The sequence below is a fragment of the Alosa sapidissima genome, chromosome 2 (assembly GCF_018492685.1).
Source record: "Alosa sapidissima isolate fAloSap1 chromosome 2, fAloSap1.pri, whole genome shotgun sequence".
Lineage (NCBI taxonomy): Eukaryota > Metazoa > Chordata > Actinopteri > Clupeiformes > Clupeidae > Alosa > Alosa sapidissima.
Window position 1 is genome coordinate 14,171,200 of NC_055958.1, and position 19,905 is coordinate 14,191,104.

At 40.9% G+C, this 19,905-nt stretch overlaps 1 protein-coding gene across 1 annotated transcript; it reads left to right on the forward strand.

Annotated features, from left to right (window-relative positions):
• Nucleotides 1–15,179: 15,179 nt before the first annotated feature.
• On the forward strand, nt 15,180–19,322 carry LOC121688401. Its single transcript, XM_042067978.1, has 6 exons — nt 15,180–15,311; nt 15,857–15,937; nt 16,304–16,408; nt 16,784–16,894; nt 18,656–18,904; nt 19,246–19,322. The coding sequence occupies exons 1-6, from the start codon at nt 15,272–15,274 to the stop codon at nt 19,320–19,322; spliced, it is 663 nt and encodes a 220-aa protein (XP_041923912.1). The 5' UTR covers nt 15,180–15,271.
• Nucleotides 19,323–19,905: the final 583 nt, after the last annotated feature.

Here is a 19,905-nt window from a genome sequence, read left to right on the forward strand (position 1 = left end):
TTGCTACTGTTTGTTCTTTCCGTACTCTGTTACTTTGCTGAAAAAAAACCCCCAGCTATAAACCAGCTTATGCTGGAAGCTGATTTTAGCTGGTCTTTGCTGGCTTAGTTGGTTGGTTGTCACCGGGATGCTGTTGGTAAAATATTACATACCAAAGTGAAACATGAAATCCATGAGAATCATACAGGGTTTAAGTACAGCAAAGCATAGATATTCATACAGTAACAGAGGCAAAGTCAGGAATCATCCAGGCTACCTTAATCAATGACACAAATGGCTGCAAAACAGACAACAACAAGTGATATCAACACTGGCGCCTTACATTATCCATGTTCAGAAGAACAGCACAGATGTTATACAGGGTCGTGACGCAGACGTAGAATCATACTCGAAGCTGGTGTCACACTCCACCTCAGTCCAATTGATGAGAATGGGGCTGTGTATGCTAATGCACACTTGGTGTGAGAGCTAGGGACCAAATCCTGAGGATGTACATACAATATTATGTTGACTTGTTACCACTATGGGGATGCTAGAGTTATGGAAATGAGCTCATATCTCAGAAAATCTTAAACGTATCAAAACTAAACTAGGTATGAGAGGTTATGTGGTGTATGGGGGAGGGGGTTTATCAGTGTGTGTGTGTGTGTGTGTGTGTGTGTGGGGGGGGGGGGGGTTGGGGTTGGGGTAAGTGTGATGAGAGGGGTAGCAGGTAATAGGGTGTGTGCAAGTGCAAATGCCAAAAGGAAGGAAGAGTAAAGAGTATGACAGTTCACTGTCCTGATGGTGGAAAGATGTGTATGCATCTAATGTAACAACACTGAGTTGCCATGACAGCTCCTGCTCAACTGCTTGGCCCCCAAATATAGCTGCAGAGCTGCAAATTTAGAGAGAAACGGACAAAATTCAAGAGCTGTGAAGCTTTCGGAAAGTTTTCACCTTGGTCTGTTGGTGGCGCTACAGTGCACATGATAAAGTTTTGTAAATTGATGGGTGGGGCCTTACCTTTTGCCTTAATCCACTGATCAAGTTTGAGCTTGATAGATCAAAGCATTGCAGAGCTATTTGCATTAATGCTGTTAAAAGATTGATGGATTTTGACCAGTTGGTGGTCCTAGATATTTGAGGTTTTGGGGGCAGTAACTTGGTGAAATTGGTCAGTGGCCTGAGTAGAATAAGTGTGCAAAGTTTGAGCATTTTACTATGTACATTTGTATGTGCTGCCATGCCATGGACACCCATGGCACTAGAAAGAAGCATAATAACAAATCCTACTAGCCCTATAGGGTCCCTACACAGCTTCAATGCTTGGCCCCCAATAAGACAAGGTAGAAACACTAATGGCCCCAAAAATGACAGAAATGTGGCAAATGACTTTTAAGTGATAGGGATCAAATGTAGTGCTGAAAATGTATAATCAGAAAAATAGGCCAAAATAAATTTCCCATAACAAATGCATTATGGGAAGTCTAGACCAAATCTAGTGCTGAAAATATTCAATTTCCCAAATACATTTTATTTTCAAGGGCCATTTTCCATGATATAATTTCACATAGGGGGTGTCATTGGAAAGAGGAGAGAGTGTAGTTTCAGAATGTGGTGAAACATCCGTTGCAAAATGCATTATGGGATGTCTGTCGCTGTTCAAGTGCTGAAATTCTGCAATTTCCCAAATACATACTATAAACTCAAAGGGGCTAAATATGCCATTTTCCACGATATAATTTCACAAGTGGGGTGTCATTGGAAAGAGGAGAGTGTAGTTTCAGAATGTGGTGAAAGATCCCTTGCAAAATCCTTCATGGGATATCTGTCGCTGTTCAAGTGCTGAAATTCTGCAATTTCACAAAATACATACTATATTTTCAGAGGGGCAAAAAAGGCCATTTTCCACCATGGAATTTCACAAGTGGGGTGTCATTGGAAAGAGGAGAGTGTAGTTTCAGAATGTGGTGAACGATCCCTTGCAAAATCCTTCCTGAGATGAGTGTGGCTGTTCTAGTGCTGAAATTCTGCAATTTCACAAAATACATACTATATTTTCAGAGGGGCTAAATATGCCATTTTCCACCATAGAATTTCACGAGTGGGGTGTCATTGGAAAGAGGAGAGAGTGTAGTTTCAGAATGTGTTGAACAATCCGATGCAAAATGACATGTAGGCCGTAGGGAATACATTTACTGTAGAATAACTTCAAAATCTGCTACCAACTACACCGTGCAATATGTACAAAATTATTTAATAGAAAACATAACACAACATGTATCAAAAGATCCAGCATAGAAAATAAAGAAAAAAATACATAATTTATCAAAACATTCGGCAATGGAGTCAACAGAAAAAAGATATACAGGCTTTTGAACGTCTGTGAACAATGCCTGTTCATCTGCAACAGGCACATGCCTGTGTTATTGCGGATTTGCGGTCAACACTGGCCCCTTGTGGTAGAAAATTGCAATATTTAAGGTGGAATCGAAACTTAACTCCCCCGCGATCTGAAAGTGGTGCTAACTTCAGCCTTGTCATGTCAGTGACTGACGCGAGAGAAGCGGGGTCTGGTCTGTGTTGCGTTGCGTTAATTTATTTTCAATTGGGCATGCCGTGCCGTGTCGTCCACAGCTCAGTTCTGACAAAGCCGAATTTACTCCTTTTGAAACAATGAGTGCGCGCGTTTGTATGGTTATATTGCTTGACAGGGGGGATCCCAAGCAGCTTTCAGCCATAAGGCTACTTTGAGAACATTTCCTAAACTCTGACCACCCGATTCACGTTGACTGGGGGGCAGGGGGGGCCATCAGACATTTGTGCCCAGTTAATCTGGCCCTGCCCCCATCAAATCACACCTTCCCACCAGCTGTGACAGCTTAAAAGAAGTCAAGAGGACTCCTAACTCACAGACCTATTCACAAACCGGTTTTGTGGCATTTCGCCTGTTTTGAAATCCTATGCGGCTACAGGAGCTTCCAATCGTGAGGAAACAATTTTGCATTGTAGGCATAACTAACATGCAATAACGCCACCAACAACAACCAAAACTAGGCTACTTATTGTCAACATGTAAATTAAATGTAGCATTATTGTGAATCAAATTAAAATGTTCTCTTTTGCAAACGTAGGCATAAGCATAGTAACAGATTAATTTAATAATGTTACAAAGATACTACATCAATCCGTATGTTTCATTAGGCTACTAGGCTATTTGTTTTGCCTTACTCTTGATTCATTTAGGCTAGGCCTTTTTATTCAGTTATTCAGCATCTTCTGTCCTTGTGTAGCGCACGCATTCTCAAACCTGTCACCTGCCACTCATCGTAAGGGAGGTGTTTGGAATCATTCCCGCGTTACAATCATCAGCCAATCAAGGTGGTCACTTCAGTCAAGCTCGTGCATGAGTAATAACGTCAACCATAGCAACGAAGACTAACTCACTCTTAGACTGTTAGTCAAAGATTCTAGAGCGCTCAGCTCCAGAATCTGTTCAGGAGTTGTCATTTTCCCTTACTAAGGGCCCGTCCCAATACCTCCCCTACCCCTAGATTTTTGCCTTAACCCTCGTTTTTGCGCGTGCACGTGTAGGGCTAGGGTGTCCCATTACTTTAGGGAGCAAGGGGAAGTGCTATTTTCCCCTTAAAATCAACCCTCAAAATATAGCCAGGACCGATGCAGGCTTAAAACGAAGTGGGAGATGAAATTACCCAGGATACCGTGCAAGCTCACCGAGCCAGCCACATTTTTCATATATTTTCGCAAATAAGCATATTAAAATTTCGAACTTTGTTGAAATGTTAGTTTGATGCACATCTGATGGACTGTTGAGTTTTGAACACTAATGTTAGAAAATATCTCACAAAGCTATCTGTCGATGTTCATGATATCTGCTGAGTGCTTTGAGAGAGTCTGCCCATCAAATAAAGTTATATATCTGATCTGGGTAGTTTCGTCAATATTTAAGGTGTGTGTTCTGGCATTCACATGAACACGTATATCTTTGTTGATTAACCAGACGTAGATAAACCAGCACAGCCCACACAACAATGACCGCTGGAACGGGCATGTTCCTGAATGAAAATAGTAGCAGGGTACTACCGGTAGACACGTCGGCGCTGCGTGTGACGTAGGTGAGCACGTTTTCTACGCTAATTTGCATATAGTGGTGTCCCAATTCATAGGGAAAGATCTTCACCTCCACTTCCCTTGTCGAGGGGGCTTTAATGTTGAGGGCAATCAAAACCAAGTGGAAGTTTTAAGGGGGGAGAAATGGGACGGACCCTAAGAGTAGCCTAGGTCTGAAAGGCTTTGTGAATAACTTAATAAGAGAAACTCCTATAGCTGAAATCTTTTATTGCTATTTAGGAGTAGCCTACTCCTAGTGGTAAGATAAAAGGCTTTGTGAATATGGCCCCTGGTGTCTAACCCAATGCATAGCCCATTTACACAAAATAATGGTCGAATATTAGGCTACTGATGATCATTGTTATTTAAGAACATGCAGAGCACCAAAAACATCTTGCTCGTAAAAAATCATCATACCGCACATTGTGGCGGGTCTGTTATTTAACCTACTTACTGTAGGCTGCGCAAACCACAGGCCTTTATTTTGGGCAAGCCTGCATTCGAGGCAGGCCTTCTGTTGAAGAATTTTATATAAAGCCTGCGCTAACAGTAATCCTCCTGCCCCCGATACCACAGCTGTGGATAGTGTGGAATGCAAGTAATAACACAATCCAATGTGTGTGTCAATTGTCCCCCGCTAACCACCTCACATATTTCTCTAGATTTTGCAACGACCTTACATGACACAATGCCATAAAATGCCAGTGTTTAGGACACCGAATAATGTTTGTAATGATACCAGATAGGCCTATGTTCAACAGTAACATAAGTGTAATGAGCTATTCATTGTTGAAGGTGCATGGTGAAGTGAAATTCGTACTTTGGAAAACAAACATATATGAAGCCGATATCATTGGATAGGGACTATGCCTACTTGTTTATTTTTTACGTAGCCTACAATGGCCAGTTCGGACAAAGCCGAAATTACTCATTTTGAAAAATTTGTATGGTTATATTGCTTGACTTAAATCCCAGAGAGTAGGCTAGGCTACCGCACCCCACAGTGATGGGCCTAGCGATCTTACGCGTTCACGGCAAACAAAAATATTTTTAAGGATGGCCTGGCAGTGTTTTTTTGCGCGTCTGCAGAAGTCAGCCAAATATAAATGTAATTCTGCGGCATAAAGCAGATGTATTTGTTTATTGTACAGAAAAATAAAAATGACATGTCAAGCAGTCAATTGACTACATTGCAGTCAAGAAGTTGGGCAAATTAATTTACGAAACCAAAACGTGGGTCATAGTTGTCTAAGCCTCTATTGCGTAGCCTGTTAAAAACGTCGCCAGATAGTATTAAATCGGCAACAACATTGTTTACTGCAGAAGCCTACCCAAGGCTACAGATTAATTCTGAACAGTTATTTCTCTACTGGCTCAATTATCACACCACTGTTTTGATTTGCGTAGCTGCGTTACCCCCAACACTGACAATAATGTAGACAGCAAATTTCGATTTCGATTTTCGTTACCACCATGTAGTCAAGCCTTAAGACATACCTAAGTAGCCTAAATCGAGGTAATGTTTAATTATGCATTATTTATTTTGTTATTGAATTCGTAGGCTGGGATTACTCTCGGCAAGTCTCCTGCATTTTCAGTAGGGGCGGCAGGCAGAGCGATGTACAGTGGCAGAAAGTGGTACTAAAGCTTCACGCAGCTTCACGCCTCGTAATGCACGACTGAAGTGGTCATTTGAAAGCGATGCCCACTGTACAAACAAACAGACAAACCATGGATGGCCCTCTCACAGTCTGAACTAATACAAAAAAAAAAAATAACTCCAGGGAAAACATTGCTCAGACACTAAACCATGTGCATTTGCTCTCTTTAAATGCAACAGGTTATCCACAGCCAACAGGGCGGGCGTGCGAGAGAAGCAATGAAGTCTTAAGAATTATTTTATTTGAGAAGAATTAAGAATAAAGCCATGTTCTTCCAACAACAACAACCACACACACCCATGCACCCAGCAATTCAAATGACCGGCATTGTTCTCCCAGAGAGGAAGCTACGTATGATCACCACCCACAGGTGGGCGTGTGGGCGTGTGTGCTAGCGCTGCAGGTCAGCCTTTCCACATACACACCTAGCTTTAAAGTTCACCGTCCTGGTAGCATACCTATCTGCCAAGGCCTGAAGGGGACAGGGAGAATATTTACTTGGAAGGGGTTTGAATGCTGTCCAGCAATATTATGAGTGGAACGTCGGAGGGATAGAACCGGATCAGGGTTCAGACCCAACTCCTCCAGGGGGCACACGATTGGAAAATCTTTACCTGCTGCTATACTTGGGGCCAGCTCTGGTTCTTCCAAAGTGTGCGAAATGGTGCCACTGCCAGGTGGCTGGCGCTGTTTGTGGGGGGTTGGACATCTGATACGCCCTCCAAATGAGCCTGGGACAGTTGGTCAAGGCTAAAGTTAACACCATCTTGGTCAGTGTGATGCTAAGCATTAGTCTAGTATAGACTGGTGTGGACTATGGCTACCCTCAACTGCAGGGTTACCGAGGCCTGGCTCCCTCCCAATACACCCATGAGGCTATGGAGCAGCCAGTGCTAGTGGGCTGGATGAATCTTGACCAGTGGGAACAGATTTAAGCTCGGAGCAATGCATGGTCTTAACTCATTGAGTGCCAAAAACGTAATATTACGTTTTCCCTTCCCATGCGTTGAGTGCCAAAAACGTAATATTACGTTTTTAGCCTTTTTTTACAATTACGAAACTAGACACTCTAACACACCTTATATGTGATTTTGGGAACTCTGTGATAAATGGAAATGAAATATATGACAATCGAAAACTCATGAAAACGCACAATCTGGACATTTTATCATAACTCGGTTGCCGCTTTGGGTCGAATCAGTGACGCATGCACGTCAGGTCAAAACCAGGCCATTTTTGTGGGTCTATCACTAGGTGGCAGTCTCGCCAGGTCTCGCTGATCACTTCCCGGAAAGTTTACACAAGTAAGTAACAGGCAACACTTCATATTTCATGAAAGATGTTATATCTCCATTTCTAGAAAAAAACAGCGATTTTGATGAAAACTAGCCACTGTTTAGCTTGGGATTTCTCAGGAACAGAGGCGTGTAGAAATACACGGTTTGCACCCACCGAGAGCTTAAAGTCTCACCTTTTAATCGAGCCATTGTATGTGTTCATAGCTATAACACAGAATATGCTGTGGCTGTACAAAAATCATCAACAATGGTCTAGATTGCTGGCACTCTAGGACAAAGCTCCCGAAAACAGCTTGGCATTCAATGAGTTAAGGGGGCCCCCTTCCCCATATGGCCTGATCTTATAGCGTGTGCCAATTCCATCCAGACACTCCACAATTTATACTTGGTAGACACCCATGTATCCTGGATTTTGTGGCGACCGTGAAAATGGTTCTTGCAAAAGAGTTTACATGCACATTACGTTTAGCTGACACTTCTTCACCAAAGTCACTTACATACTGTATGTCAACTATATTACAAGGGATCACATTGTCCCTGGAGCAACTTGGGGTTAAGTGCCTTGCTCAAGGGCATAATAGTGAAAGCCGGGAATTGAACCGACAACTTTCAGGCTATTGCACGCTAGCCCAGCTCCTTAACCACTACACTACCACCGCCCACTAGAAAAAGACTAGAGTGCCAGGTGGTAATATGGGTTGATGGTAATTTTGATACCATAGATTTAATAGAGACCCAGTCAGACCAATAGTATGAAAAATCAGGAACAGAGTTTATTTACAATGATGCGCATCAAGGGAGAGACAGCATGACTTCACCTAAAAATCCATCAGCTGCTCTAACTATACAAGGAAATAGTTAGGGTTTAAGTATCCTTCCAGGCTGACGGGAGATGGCGTTGGTCATCCCATCTCACCTGGACTACACTGAATCAGACCCTGATTAGTGGCAACCTGGCAATCCGGAGCAGATAGCTACTGACGCAGCCATGCAGAACAGTGAAACTGCAAAGTCATAATATTCCTGCTTATCTCTAAATACAGTCACACACAGATATACACAGGGACAGTACAGATATCATACAGTCATTACATAGAATCATACTTTTAGTGTCAAAGTGACCCACTAATGAGAAATGCAGAACATTAAACCACATATTGGAATATTGGACATAATGCAGAACATTAAACCATATATTGGAATATTGGACATAATGTTCTATTCCACTTTCTCTCAGGGTACAGTGTCAGGACCACCATGCCTACGATATGCCGCTGTGCTAGTGTCTTATAGCACCAGCATAGACAGAAGTCAGGTACTCTTGATGTTGCACCACCCAATCAGTCGGTGGACTGTCCCTGTTGTCACATCCAGTATTTCCAAGTAGGTGATCGACTGGTAACTGTGGCTTCTGACCGAACATCAGCTCGTATGGGGAGTGCTGTGTGGACTGGTACACGGTGGTATTATAGGCAAACAGGAGCTGAGGGAGCAACTGGGGCCATTTATGCTTCTTTTCAGGGGGTAAGGTCCTGAGCAAGTCATGAAGTGTCCTGTTGAAACGTTCACATTGACTGTTACCCTCTGGATGATAAATGGTGGTTCTAGTCTTCGTTATGCTGTAGATGTCACACAGGTGCTTCAACAGCCCTCCCTCAAAGCTGTACCCCTGATCAGAGTGGATTCTCCTTGGCACGCCATACACATAGAAACATCTCTCAGTTAGAATCTTAGCTAAGACTTTGATACAAGACACACTGAAAGTGTAGGAAGGAGAATGTCATAGTATACAGTATCAAAGGCTGCAGGTAAGTCTAGTAGAATTAATACTGATGACTGAGCAGACTCCTGATTTGAGGTGCTGCTGTTTACGGGTTTGAGTCCGGGTGTGTGCAGGGCTGAACCACGCAGGTTAAACAGTAAATGTAAATAGGTTAAATTAGCTACTCTCAATGCTTCAGTCACAGACAGAGCAATTTCAGTAGAATGATCACTCTTGAAACCAGACTGCATACGGTCTAGCAGTTTGTTCTGATGCAGGAAGTCTTAGACTTGCTTGAAGAACACTTCCTCCAAAGTCAACAAGAAAGGAAGATGCGAGACAGGTCTGTAGTTCTTCATCAACTGTATGAAGTGTACTTTTTTTTTAGCAAAGACATAACCCTTGCCTGTTTAAAAGAAGGAACTATTCCAGAACTGAGTGAAGTATTAAACACATGCATGACTGCTGGCAGAACATCAGGTGTGATAGATGGCAGAAGAATAGATGGGACAGGATCCAAAGGGCATGTTGTTGGATTACTTTGCTGAAGCAGTAGAGAATCCTCTTCAAAAGGAGAGAAAGAGTCCAACAATTCACAGGCAAAGCTCTCTTTATGGGCTCATCAAACTGAGCACTTATCCTGTTGTGTTTGCGGTCAAATGTGACCGATTGACAATTCTTTTCTCTAAAAAATATTGTTAACTTATTCTCACCATGAGGTTTCTTGACTTTGTTAACGCAGGGCATCTGAACACACAAAACAATTTTTTATGTTTTTATAACAATTTGAGTTATAACCCGCGATTAGAAATGAATGGGTGAAAAAATGGTCAGGTGTATAAAATTGAGTCCAGGCACATACTTATTGATCAGATGGACTATATGTGCTTCTGTACATTAAAATACACACACAAACACACCCTCCCCCCCCGCCCCCCTCCCCCCCCCCCCCCCCTCTTTGCTTCTATGCCAGCCCCCATTGGAACCTTTCCCCAATAGAATCTTCCCCTTTTAGGTCAGTGAGGCCATAAATAGCAAATGGATCACAACATTAGATGATGTGTGTTACTGTGGATTTATAACAATTTATAATGCAGCGGTCACCTTCAGTGAAAATGATGCAAAGTCATCTGCTGACAGTGAAGTAGCTGATGGCAGTGGTGGAGGATTGAGAAGAGATTTGAAAGTTGAAAAAAAGTTTTCTATTCTCAATCTTGCTCTGAATGTCTTTTTTGCTAGTGTAACAGTGAATGAAAAGATGATAGCAAAGACTGGTAGTTACTAAGATCATTTCCATCTCTGGATTTACGTCATTTGGTAACACTTTATTTTAATGTGTCGCTGTTACAGTGTACTTACCTAATTAGGTACAGTGGTACAACCTGTGTAACAACATGTACTATCATTGTACTTGCATAATGTATTTGTGGGTACCTACCAGAGGTGGGACCAAGTCACTGTTTGGCAAGTCACAAGTAAGTCCCAAGTCTTAGCACTCAAGTCCAAGTCAAGTCCCAAGTAAATACAGAGAAGGGCAAGTCGAGTCCAAGTCCAAGTCTCATCAAAGCCAAGTCGAGTCCAAGTCCAAGTCCCAATCTTTTTCAAGTCCTGAACAAGTCATCAGGTACTCTTCACTTAATAATGGCATTATTAGACTATCGATCATAATTTTAACACTTCCATCTAATCCACAGAATTTTTTTTTATAAATACAGATTAAAATATGTTCAATGTTTCTGTCTTGAAATCTTTTACGATATATGCATGCGCATACAATATACACATGTGCATACCTGAGTAATCTGTACAAAACGGATAGCTACATGACAAATAAAAATATTGTTTTTCCAAATTTCGGAGCCCACTGTAAGGATGAGTAATAATTTGACTGATGGCATTTCACTGCGCTAGGCCACAGATTTGCCTGCAAACAATTTATTAGGCTGTCTGCCAGTGGCGACTCATAAGGGAAGCCAAGGTCAACACTTTTATATTATTTAAAAGATAATAATGACACAGTAATTTTGTTTTAAAGTATTCATTTCTTAAGAAATACTACACATGTGATGCTGTTTATCTCATTTGTAAATGGTGCACTGTCACTTTAAGCCCATTGTGTGCCACTGTCCACACATTCTCATAATGATCTTTTTTACCAGCTCCATTCCTATGGTTAGTCCACAAACTCAAACATTGTTTGTGCCACATGAATAGCACAATATTAACAATTATAAGCATTATATTAAGTTGGCACAAACAGCTTTCATTCCTTTGGAAATAGATGCATGTATGACATGATGCTTGCTTGACATTTTCTGTTTGCAATTAAATGTGAATTATGAGCCTGGTAGCCAGTAGCCACCTAGCTAGCTGAGTGGAATGCGTTTCAATCGGCATATCAATGTGCTTCATGTAAACAAATTATTGAATAGGCCTACTTCAAGACTCACCATTTCCATTAAACAAAGGCAAAGACAACTCTTCATATTCTTGTCCACTTTCCAAATCACAGTGAGTGCAGCCTATGTCATAGTGACCTGGATCTCATAGTTTATAACAGTAGTGAGAACCGGATAAATCCGCAATTTCCCCTAATCTCGTATTTGTTGCCTTCATGATTTCCTTTTATACGTTTCTTATATTTAAAAGAAAATATCAATCATCATCAACAATGACAAGCCAGCTGGAACCTGCCACTCGTTTTCTCTCCCTCTCGTGCGTGCTTAGATGGGGTTCTCAATTAAATGGAGTAGGCTAGCATAAGTTCAAGTTGGATCTTAATGGAGAGGACTCGAAAAGTATCATCTTTATGTAACATGCTGTTGGTGCATTTTGACATTGTAAACGTTCTCTAACAAGAGTGCAAATCAGTTTGCAGTAAAGCTACTAGTTATTAGCTAAATGTTGGTCGTTTCTCTGTCTCTTGGTGCCCTACACACAGTGCGTAACGCATGTGGGGGTAGCGGCAGCACTGAACTGTGCTCTGGACTGGCCGCTTGTCTCCGCTATTTTTTTTTTTTTTTAGTCGCGGAGGGAAAGCATCTCTGGGGTGACTGGTCCACGATCAGGGAATTTAGGTTTTGACTCGAGACATGTCAAGTCGTCACAAGTCAAAGAGGCAAAGTCCGAGTCAAGTCTCGAGTGAATAGTATTCAAGTCGAGTCGCAAGTCATGCCGAATTTTATCAAGTCAAGTCTGAAGTCATTAAAATCATGTGACTCGAGTCCACATGTCTGGTACCTACATATAGTTGTTACATTGTAATACTGAGTGCTTTTACAAAACTTTGCCAATTTGCCTAAATTTTCATCAGAGGCAAAGAGCTGACCCGAGACCTGCTGGATGGGGTAAATCGGGTCATGATCGATTTGATATACAAAGCATGCTTAGCTCCAGTCAAGGCCTCATTGTCTTCAGTGTACATGTAACAGCTGTGCTGCTACAACCTTGTTACTCTTTGATACAGTGGAATCAGCGTTCTAAGGGTGGCGCTTAGCGACAGGTCAATAGGCAAATCATTGACAATAAGTTCTCTATACAATAGCTACAAAAGTGCAAGAAGAGGAATGAGAATGCGGGGAGGAAGGGTATAAAACAGGGGTCTCAAACACCCGGCCCGCGTCCTGCCCAATTCCGGCCCGCGACGTATGACAAAATAATAATGTAATCCGGCCCTTGAGGCTATTAATTGCGACAAACAACGATACTGATTAAAATAGACGATAGATCCAGGTACGGTGACAAATCTCATTTGTAGGCCTACTCTGCTCCACTATGTGCAAGACATCCATAGCTTGATTCAAACCCAAAATCGCTGCGCAAAGTTTTCAGGAAATACTTGTATTACACGCGAGAAACACAAAGACGTGCATATGTAATGACGCGGAAGCGATGCAGGCCATAGTGTTGCAGAAATTGAAGCAGAAATTAAGCAGAAATAGGCCTACACCAAATGTTGAAAAACGTTCACGTGCGATGAAGTCTTAGGTAAGCTATGTTATTCACCTATTCTAATTCTGAAGGAGAATATCCTTTTGGAGATTATGATCGATCGTCTATGACAGTGATAGTCACGGTGCGTCTGTGAATGGAGGTGCGTGTATACAACGGTGTCCACTAAGCATACCATGCTTGTTTCGACCCTCTGCCCAACATAGCTTGGAGGTTGCAGTGGTAATCGTGATGATAGTGTCCGTAATGGATGTGGTACAGACAGCAGGGCTAGTAGAAATAGGGCTCTAAAGAACTACAAAGTCACCCGCAATATGATGCGAACTTCTGGGCACTGCAGATTACCCGCGATAGGAACTGTTTGACCAGAATACTTTATTGTAGGCCTATATTGTAGTAATCTATTACTAAACCACAACATATTAGGTGTTGGTATACATCTTAGGTGTTTTCCTGTTAATTTGTTATGTGGGTAATATGAAAAAAGGAAAGTAAACCTGCTTAAATATGTTCATCCATTTACTGAAAGGTGCATAATTTGAGGCGCTTGCCATCCAGTGACAAATTACATGGGTAAATTTACCCCCTTCATAAACTTTTGTTTTACTCAAAGATTTTTACATTTACAGTAGGACTTCATCTCTGACCACTTTCAAGCCATGGCCTTTTGAAATTTTGATATAAAAATCCAATGATGTTGCTTTCTTAACCCTGATGCCTAGTTTGCCAGGTTTAAAAAAGTTATGAGAGGAAATATTTTTATTTGGTGTGAAACACACACACATACCTGTTTTTATGTTTTTCATTTATTTTATAATTTGTATTAATATTTATTTTATCATTATTTTATTTATAAGCTAAGGTTGCTAGCACAGGTGTCTAAAACTAGATAAAAACACTTGCACTTTCTGTTTGCAGTTTTGTGTGGTATTTGAAAAAAAGAACATTGCATTTTCAGAAATAGCCGGCCCTCCAATCAGATGACGTTGGCAGAATTGGCCCCCAGCTCATTTGAGCTTGAGACCCCTGGTATAAAACGTCTGACTTTTAAATCTCGAAATTTGGACTTTATATATCATAACTAGAAATGTAATGCCAGAGGAATTACAATAGTGGATGGAAAGCTGCTGGCTTAATGTTGGTGGGGAGATTCCTGAAAAAAAAAAACATTGAATCACATAAAGGTGCTCTAAGCGATGTCACACGTTTTTTAGACTAAAACATTTTATGTCACTTACTGAAAACATCACCTAACCAACCGCTAGCTGTCTGTGTCCTGTAGTGTCTGAGTCAGCAGGGGGTGGTGGACAGACTACTGCCATTCGAGCTGGAGCAGGGCAGTCAAACCTGTTGTAGAAGTGGTTCAACTGGTTCGCCCTGTCCAGATCTCCCTCTCAGCTCTGCCATATCCCCCTTCCTAAACGCCATCTTTTTCCTATTGAGAAGGGTCTTGACATTGCTGGTTATCCAAGGCTTGTTGTTTGTTTTTATGGGCTAGGTTTGCCCAGGTTGTTTTTGTTGCCGTATTTGGAGCCTGGGTTGTCCATAGAGATCGCGTTTTTTTACAGTGCACTGTAAAAAAAATTGTAATATAACAGAATTTTACTGTTTATTTTACAGATTTTGTCTGTATTTTTAAAATACCATTTAATTTACAAAAAGAGACTGTGATTTTACATGTCAAATGTAAACTAACATGAAATCACTGTAACTGTGAAAACACAATATTCCTGTTCTTTTACAAAAAAACCCTATTAGAAATCCATGTATTTATTGTTAAAATACGTTCACAAATATATCGTAATTTCACAAATATTTGTCTGTTATTTAAGGGAATAAACTGTATAATTCAACTTTAAAACTCTAAAAAAAGTAGAAAATAATTTAAAATTACTGAGAAATTAAAAGTAAAATAACTATTTAATTAGTAATTTTACTATAATTTCTTCGTTAAGTGACTAATGTTTTCATTGAAAATAACTACAATTACTGTAATTTCCTAGATGGTAACATTTAACAGTATAGGCTATTAACATTTATATTGAAAGGACATCTAAACAGACATAGGTAAAGTGAAGGAGGCCAATACCAGGATAAAACCACATAAACTAGCCTGTATGCTTTTCATCTGTTTCCTTAACCTACCACTTAAAAGCATTGCATTCTGTCAGAACAGATCTTATGACAGAGCATTAATTTGCAACGTCTCCCTGCACACACACGTACACCAAAAAACAACAACAAAAAAAACGTCTCACGGCACCTGAACCAGAACAACGTGACGACAACAACGGTGCTTTGAAAAGCGCGGGTCCCATTTGGGTTGGTCAACAGGATCTGTATGAGAAGAAGAAGACACCCCATTGGCTGTTGGAAACATCAGTCTTTGACGTTACGCTCTGGCTGAACTAACACTAAACCGGTGTCAACCCAACAACATCGCGCGGCGGTTCCCGTTTGGTCGACTTCAAAGTGAATAGCAGCTAATGCCCGATGTCAAGGCTGGAGGAAGGACGAAGCTAGAAGGTAAGTATCAAACTGAAGCTGAGTAGGTTTATTTACCACCATGCCTCCGAGTTTACTCAGTCGGCACCGAATCCGCTAGCATGTTGACATGTTAGCTAACTATGATGACAAAAGCATGACCGGCGGCGTCGGCGTCTTCACGTTGTGTAATTATATATTGTGTACTATTTTTATTATCATTGCTAGTGTGTGATGCCAATGAAACACTCTCTTGGGCACGGAATAAATTAATTATTTTCGCGCTTAACTTCGCTAGCTAGCCAACATTAGCACAGTAAACTAAAACGTGAATGGAACTGCTATTTATGTTCACTATATAGCTAGGTATAGGACTTTGGTTAAACTTTGCTGAAAGCTGAAATAACATACGTTCAGCAACTGTGTGGTAGTCTACTAGTTTTAGCAAAAATATGTTCGGATAGTTTATTCAGGGCTCCAGAGTGCGACCAAAAATCTGCTTAGTAGTGCGAAAGAAAGACAAACATTTGTTTAGAGCTGCAACAATGAACAATAATCGATTATTACCCCTCTTGCCTTTTCTACAGAACCCAATGTTGAGTCAGCTAACAAGGTGCAGTGGAAAGGCTCTCAGTACAAAAAGGGACTCTTTCTGTGTTTAAACCAAGGTGAGGCACTTGAATTCGGACAGATTGAGCTCATGCTTGTGATGCAGGACCAGCATGTGTACTTTATTGTTACACCTCATGACGTGTCTTATATGCCAGCATTGCATTGCAAGCAAGGCAGAGCATGAAATGTTGGAAGCCTGAGCAGAAACTAGATTATTATCCTTTGCCTGTGTACAAGCTTTGTGGGACAAGGATAATTTCACTTAAGCATAGCATTGTTGACTCAGAGTAAGTTAAAAGTTAAAATCTGACACTAATGTTTGGATATCATGGATATAGAGAGCCCACTTCTGTCTTTCATCAAATCAACTCTTCCTAAAATGAGAGGCCCTGAGCCTTTGCTGGAGCGTCTGCGAGGTTTAGGAGTTGAGGACCTGGAAGACCTGAGCTACCTGCAGGAGAGTGACCTCCTTTCTTTCCTGAGACCAATTGAAGCCAGGAAACTTCTGTCACTGCTCAAAAAGTCAAGTATGTGTTTCAATTTGTACCATCGACTTTGACATTAGAAAAATGTGCATAGTCAAAATATATTTATTATGTACACCTGTTCAAATGAATGCAGTTCAATACAGAAGTTCTACTATGAATTATACTTCAAAGAATCTTCTCTACATTTTTGTTGATGTTTTCAAAAAGGTGATAACTAAACTATACCTTGTTCATCATTGATTTCATAGTGGATGTTAGTGGTGATGTACTGTACTGCATTATATTGAGAAAGGAACAGTTTGATATGTGTCAATTGGCTACTGAGTATATAATTATGTTAGGTATTAATATACCCAGATTGAGCTATGTGATGTCTGTATGGTTAAGTATTACTACTATCTGTCCTTTATTAAGGCCAACAAGATGTCTTGGACAGTCCTCCAAGCAACCAGAGCAACCAACAGTTCAGCAGAGCCAGTACCAGTACAAGTCCAGTAACACAGTCTGACGAGATGCACCTTTCTGGTGAGTATATGCATCTGTATGCACAGAATCACTTTTATGAAGAAATTACAAGCCTCTTTGCGCATTAGCATAACACGGGAAGGAATTGGGATGGGGGGGATGTGTCGCATATCCTTGAAATCGTCTCCTCATTGGCTACTCGGACATGTAAGTCCCGCGTCGGAAGCTCATTCAGAAGCAACGCTATTGGCCCATCAACGTTGGATGACAGATTCATGGCTCGCTCCCGGTGACATAGACTACTGTGAAGCCAGCGACAACAATGGACATCATACTCAAAATCGCTGTTTTCCCTCAAAAAAAAGTTAACGTTTCGTTTTTTCGTTATGCATCTTTTTTGTTTGTGCTGGCTTTTGTGCTGGATTTCTCGATATATTGTCAACGAAACAATGCAGATATTTTACATCTATGGATTCTTACGAACTTCATATGGGGGTAGGGTATTTTAAGACATTTTTAGATCTAATAAATATTATTTTTGCATGGAAAGCTTTACCTGTATCGATTGTTGAGAACCTCAGCTTTCAGCTGGTATATGACATTACTATGGAGCTCCATGATAAGCCGATGTAGGTTCATTTTTGGTGTCTGGGGGGGAGGTGGGGGGGCACTGTGAGCGTCCCGAATTCGGGACGGGTGCTGCCCATCGAGAGATAGATATATATATATATATATAGTGGGCCCACTGGTTAGCACTCTGGACTTGTAACCGGAGGGTTGCCGGTTCGAGCCCCGACCAGTGGGCCGCGGCTGAAGTGCCCTTGAGCAAGGCACCTAACCCCTCACTGCTCCCCGAGCACCGCCGTTGTAGCAGGCAGCTCACTGCGCCGGGATTAGTGTGTGCTTCACCTCACTGTGTGTTCACTGTGTGCTTGTTTGTGTTTCACTAATTCACCGATTGGGTTAAATGCAGAGACCAAATTTCCCTCACGGGATCAAAAAAGTATATATACTTATACTTTTATTTATATATATATATTTATATATATATATATATATATATATATATATATATATATATATATGCACATACTGTACAACTGAGCACTGCTCAAGTGCTGAAATGATTAGTACAAGGGTTCCCAAACTTTGTCAACTCAGGGCCCACTTGAAAATCTCTTTTTTTGCAGCCCACCTTTGCCCTCATTAAAGGAACACGCCACCCAATGTCAGTAGTAATATATGTTCTTACCTTAACTTTGTGTCGGTACGTGCACTCAAACACTCTGGTGCGAGGCGTGAATGTGTTAGCATGTTGCTATGCTAGCGGGCTACGCTAGGTCGAAGTACCCCCAAGTGCTATTGCGCCACACATTGTAGTTCTCCTGTTTATTCGCTTGGAAAATTGCCACGTTTCATGTTGTGTGACCTTACACATTTTTATCAACTACTCGTGCAACTGTATTTAAGTAGGGAAAACGTGGATGTTTTTGATTACTGCTATCTTCCTCCCTCTATGGCTACGTCTATACGTCGAGCCCGCTAGCATAGCAACATGCTAACACATTCGCGCCGCGCACCAGAGCGTTTGAGTGCACGTACCGACACGGGAGAGGTATGACTCAACTCGTGAAAGTTGAGGTAAGAAAATATATTACTACTGACATTGGGTGGCATGTTCCTTTAACAGTACAGAGGCCTAATTTCAGTGCACTTTTTTTTAAATGTTAATAATTAAAGATAAAACATTCAGTACTAACCTTAAAAACCTGAGGAGATTTGTGGAGGTGCAGGTGCTTTACCTTCAGCGTACATTCACAGCAGGGAAGCCTGACAGCCTGCTGCGCATGAACACTCATGCTAGGAGTCACTCAGACCAGACAGGAACCAGCACTGCCACTGAGGAGGCCCCACTAGGAGGTGGAGTTGGGTCGCGGAGAAAAGCAGCATGGAGCTGCCGAGATGGACCTGAAGGGACATTACTGAAGATGGTGCTGGCTCCTGCCTGGTCTAGGAGACTTGTCTTGCAGTCGGCAGGCAGATCTCCGGTCAGGCTTTTCTGCTGTGCATGTAGGCTGAAAGTAACTTCCACAAGTCTTCCAAGCAATTCCTGTATTTATCCAAATATCACATAACAAAATAATATCAAAAACTTAATTTTAATGTTCAGATTTTATTGTAAGAGGAAAAACAATCTTGTTTTCTCTTTTTCTGATTGAGTTATGAAATGATGAAAGATTGACCCATACACGGAGTAGGACAATGTATTATTGATCTCTTTGAATTCCACAGTTCCCTGTATGTCCAAACACTCTTTCACAAGCAAGCTCTGTCTACACTGTTGTGTAACCTTATTGCAAATGTATGAAAACATTAAATTACAGTACAAATTGTATGTACACATTCAAAAGTGGAGCGGAACGCCACCAAAAGAAAACTTGCAGTCAGTCCAAAGGTTCTCACACTGATCACCAGAATTGCAGACTAAGAGTGGAGGGAATAAAAAGTGCTCACAAGTTATGGATACTTTGTCCAAGTTACAGACTGTTATGGATTAATATCCAGTGAGGTTTCATGTAAGCTATCAAAATTGTTATCAATTTTGTGGATTACTTGGCCAAGTTATGGATGCCTTGGATAGAGTATGGATTCATTTCCAGTGAGGTTTTAATGTAAGTTTGTAATCCATGTATGGTGACTATTATGACCAAGTTATGGATGCCTTGGATAGAAATGTTACTGTAAATTGGTAACTCAACTTTTTCTTTTTCTTTTTTTTTTTACTTTTTTTTTGTTTGTTTGGAAATTATTGTTGTATACTGTTACTTTACATCTAATATAAAGTAATATACAGCCTTTTTACATAAAATAATGCCATTAAAACCAACTAATAGCGCATTTCTGTAAATTTAAGCATTATTATTGATATTACAATGTTAATTTACCATCTTTATGGGTAATTTCATTGTTTTAAAACAAATTGTTTAAGTAAATGTTAAAAACAAATGTAAAATAACTAAATATGCATTTGATGTGATCTAAAAATAAAAGTAAATTATTGCAATTGTAAA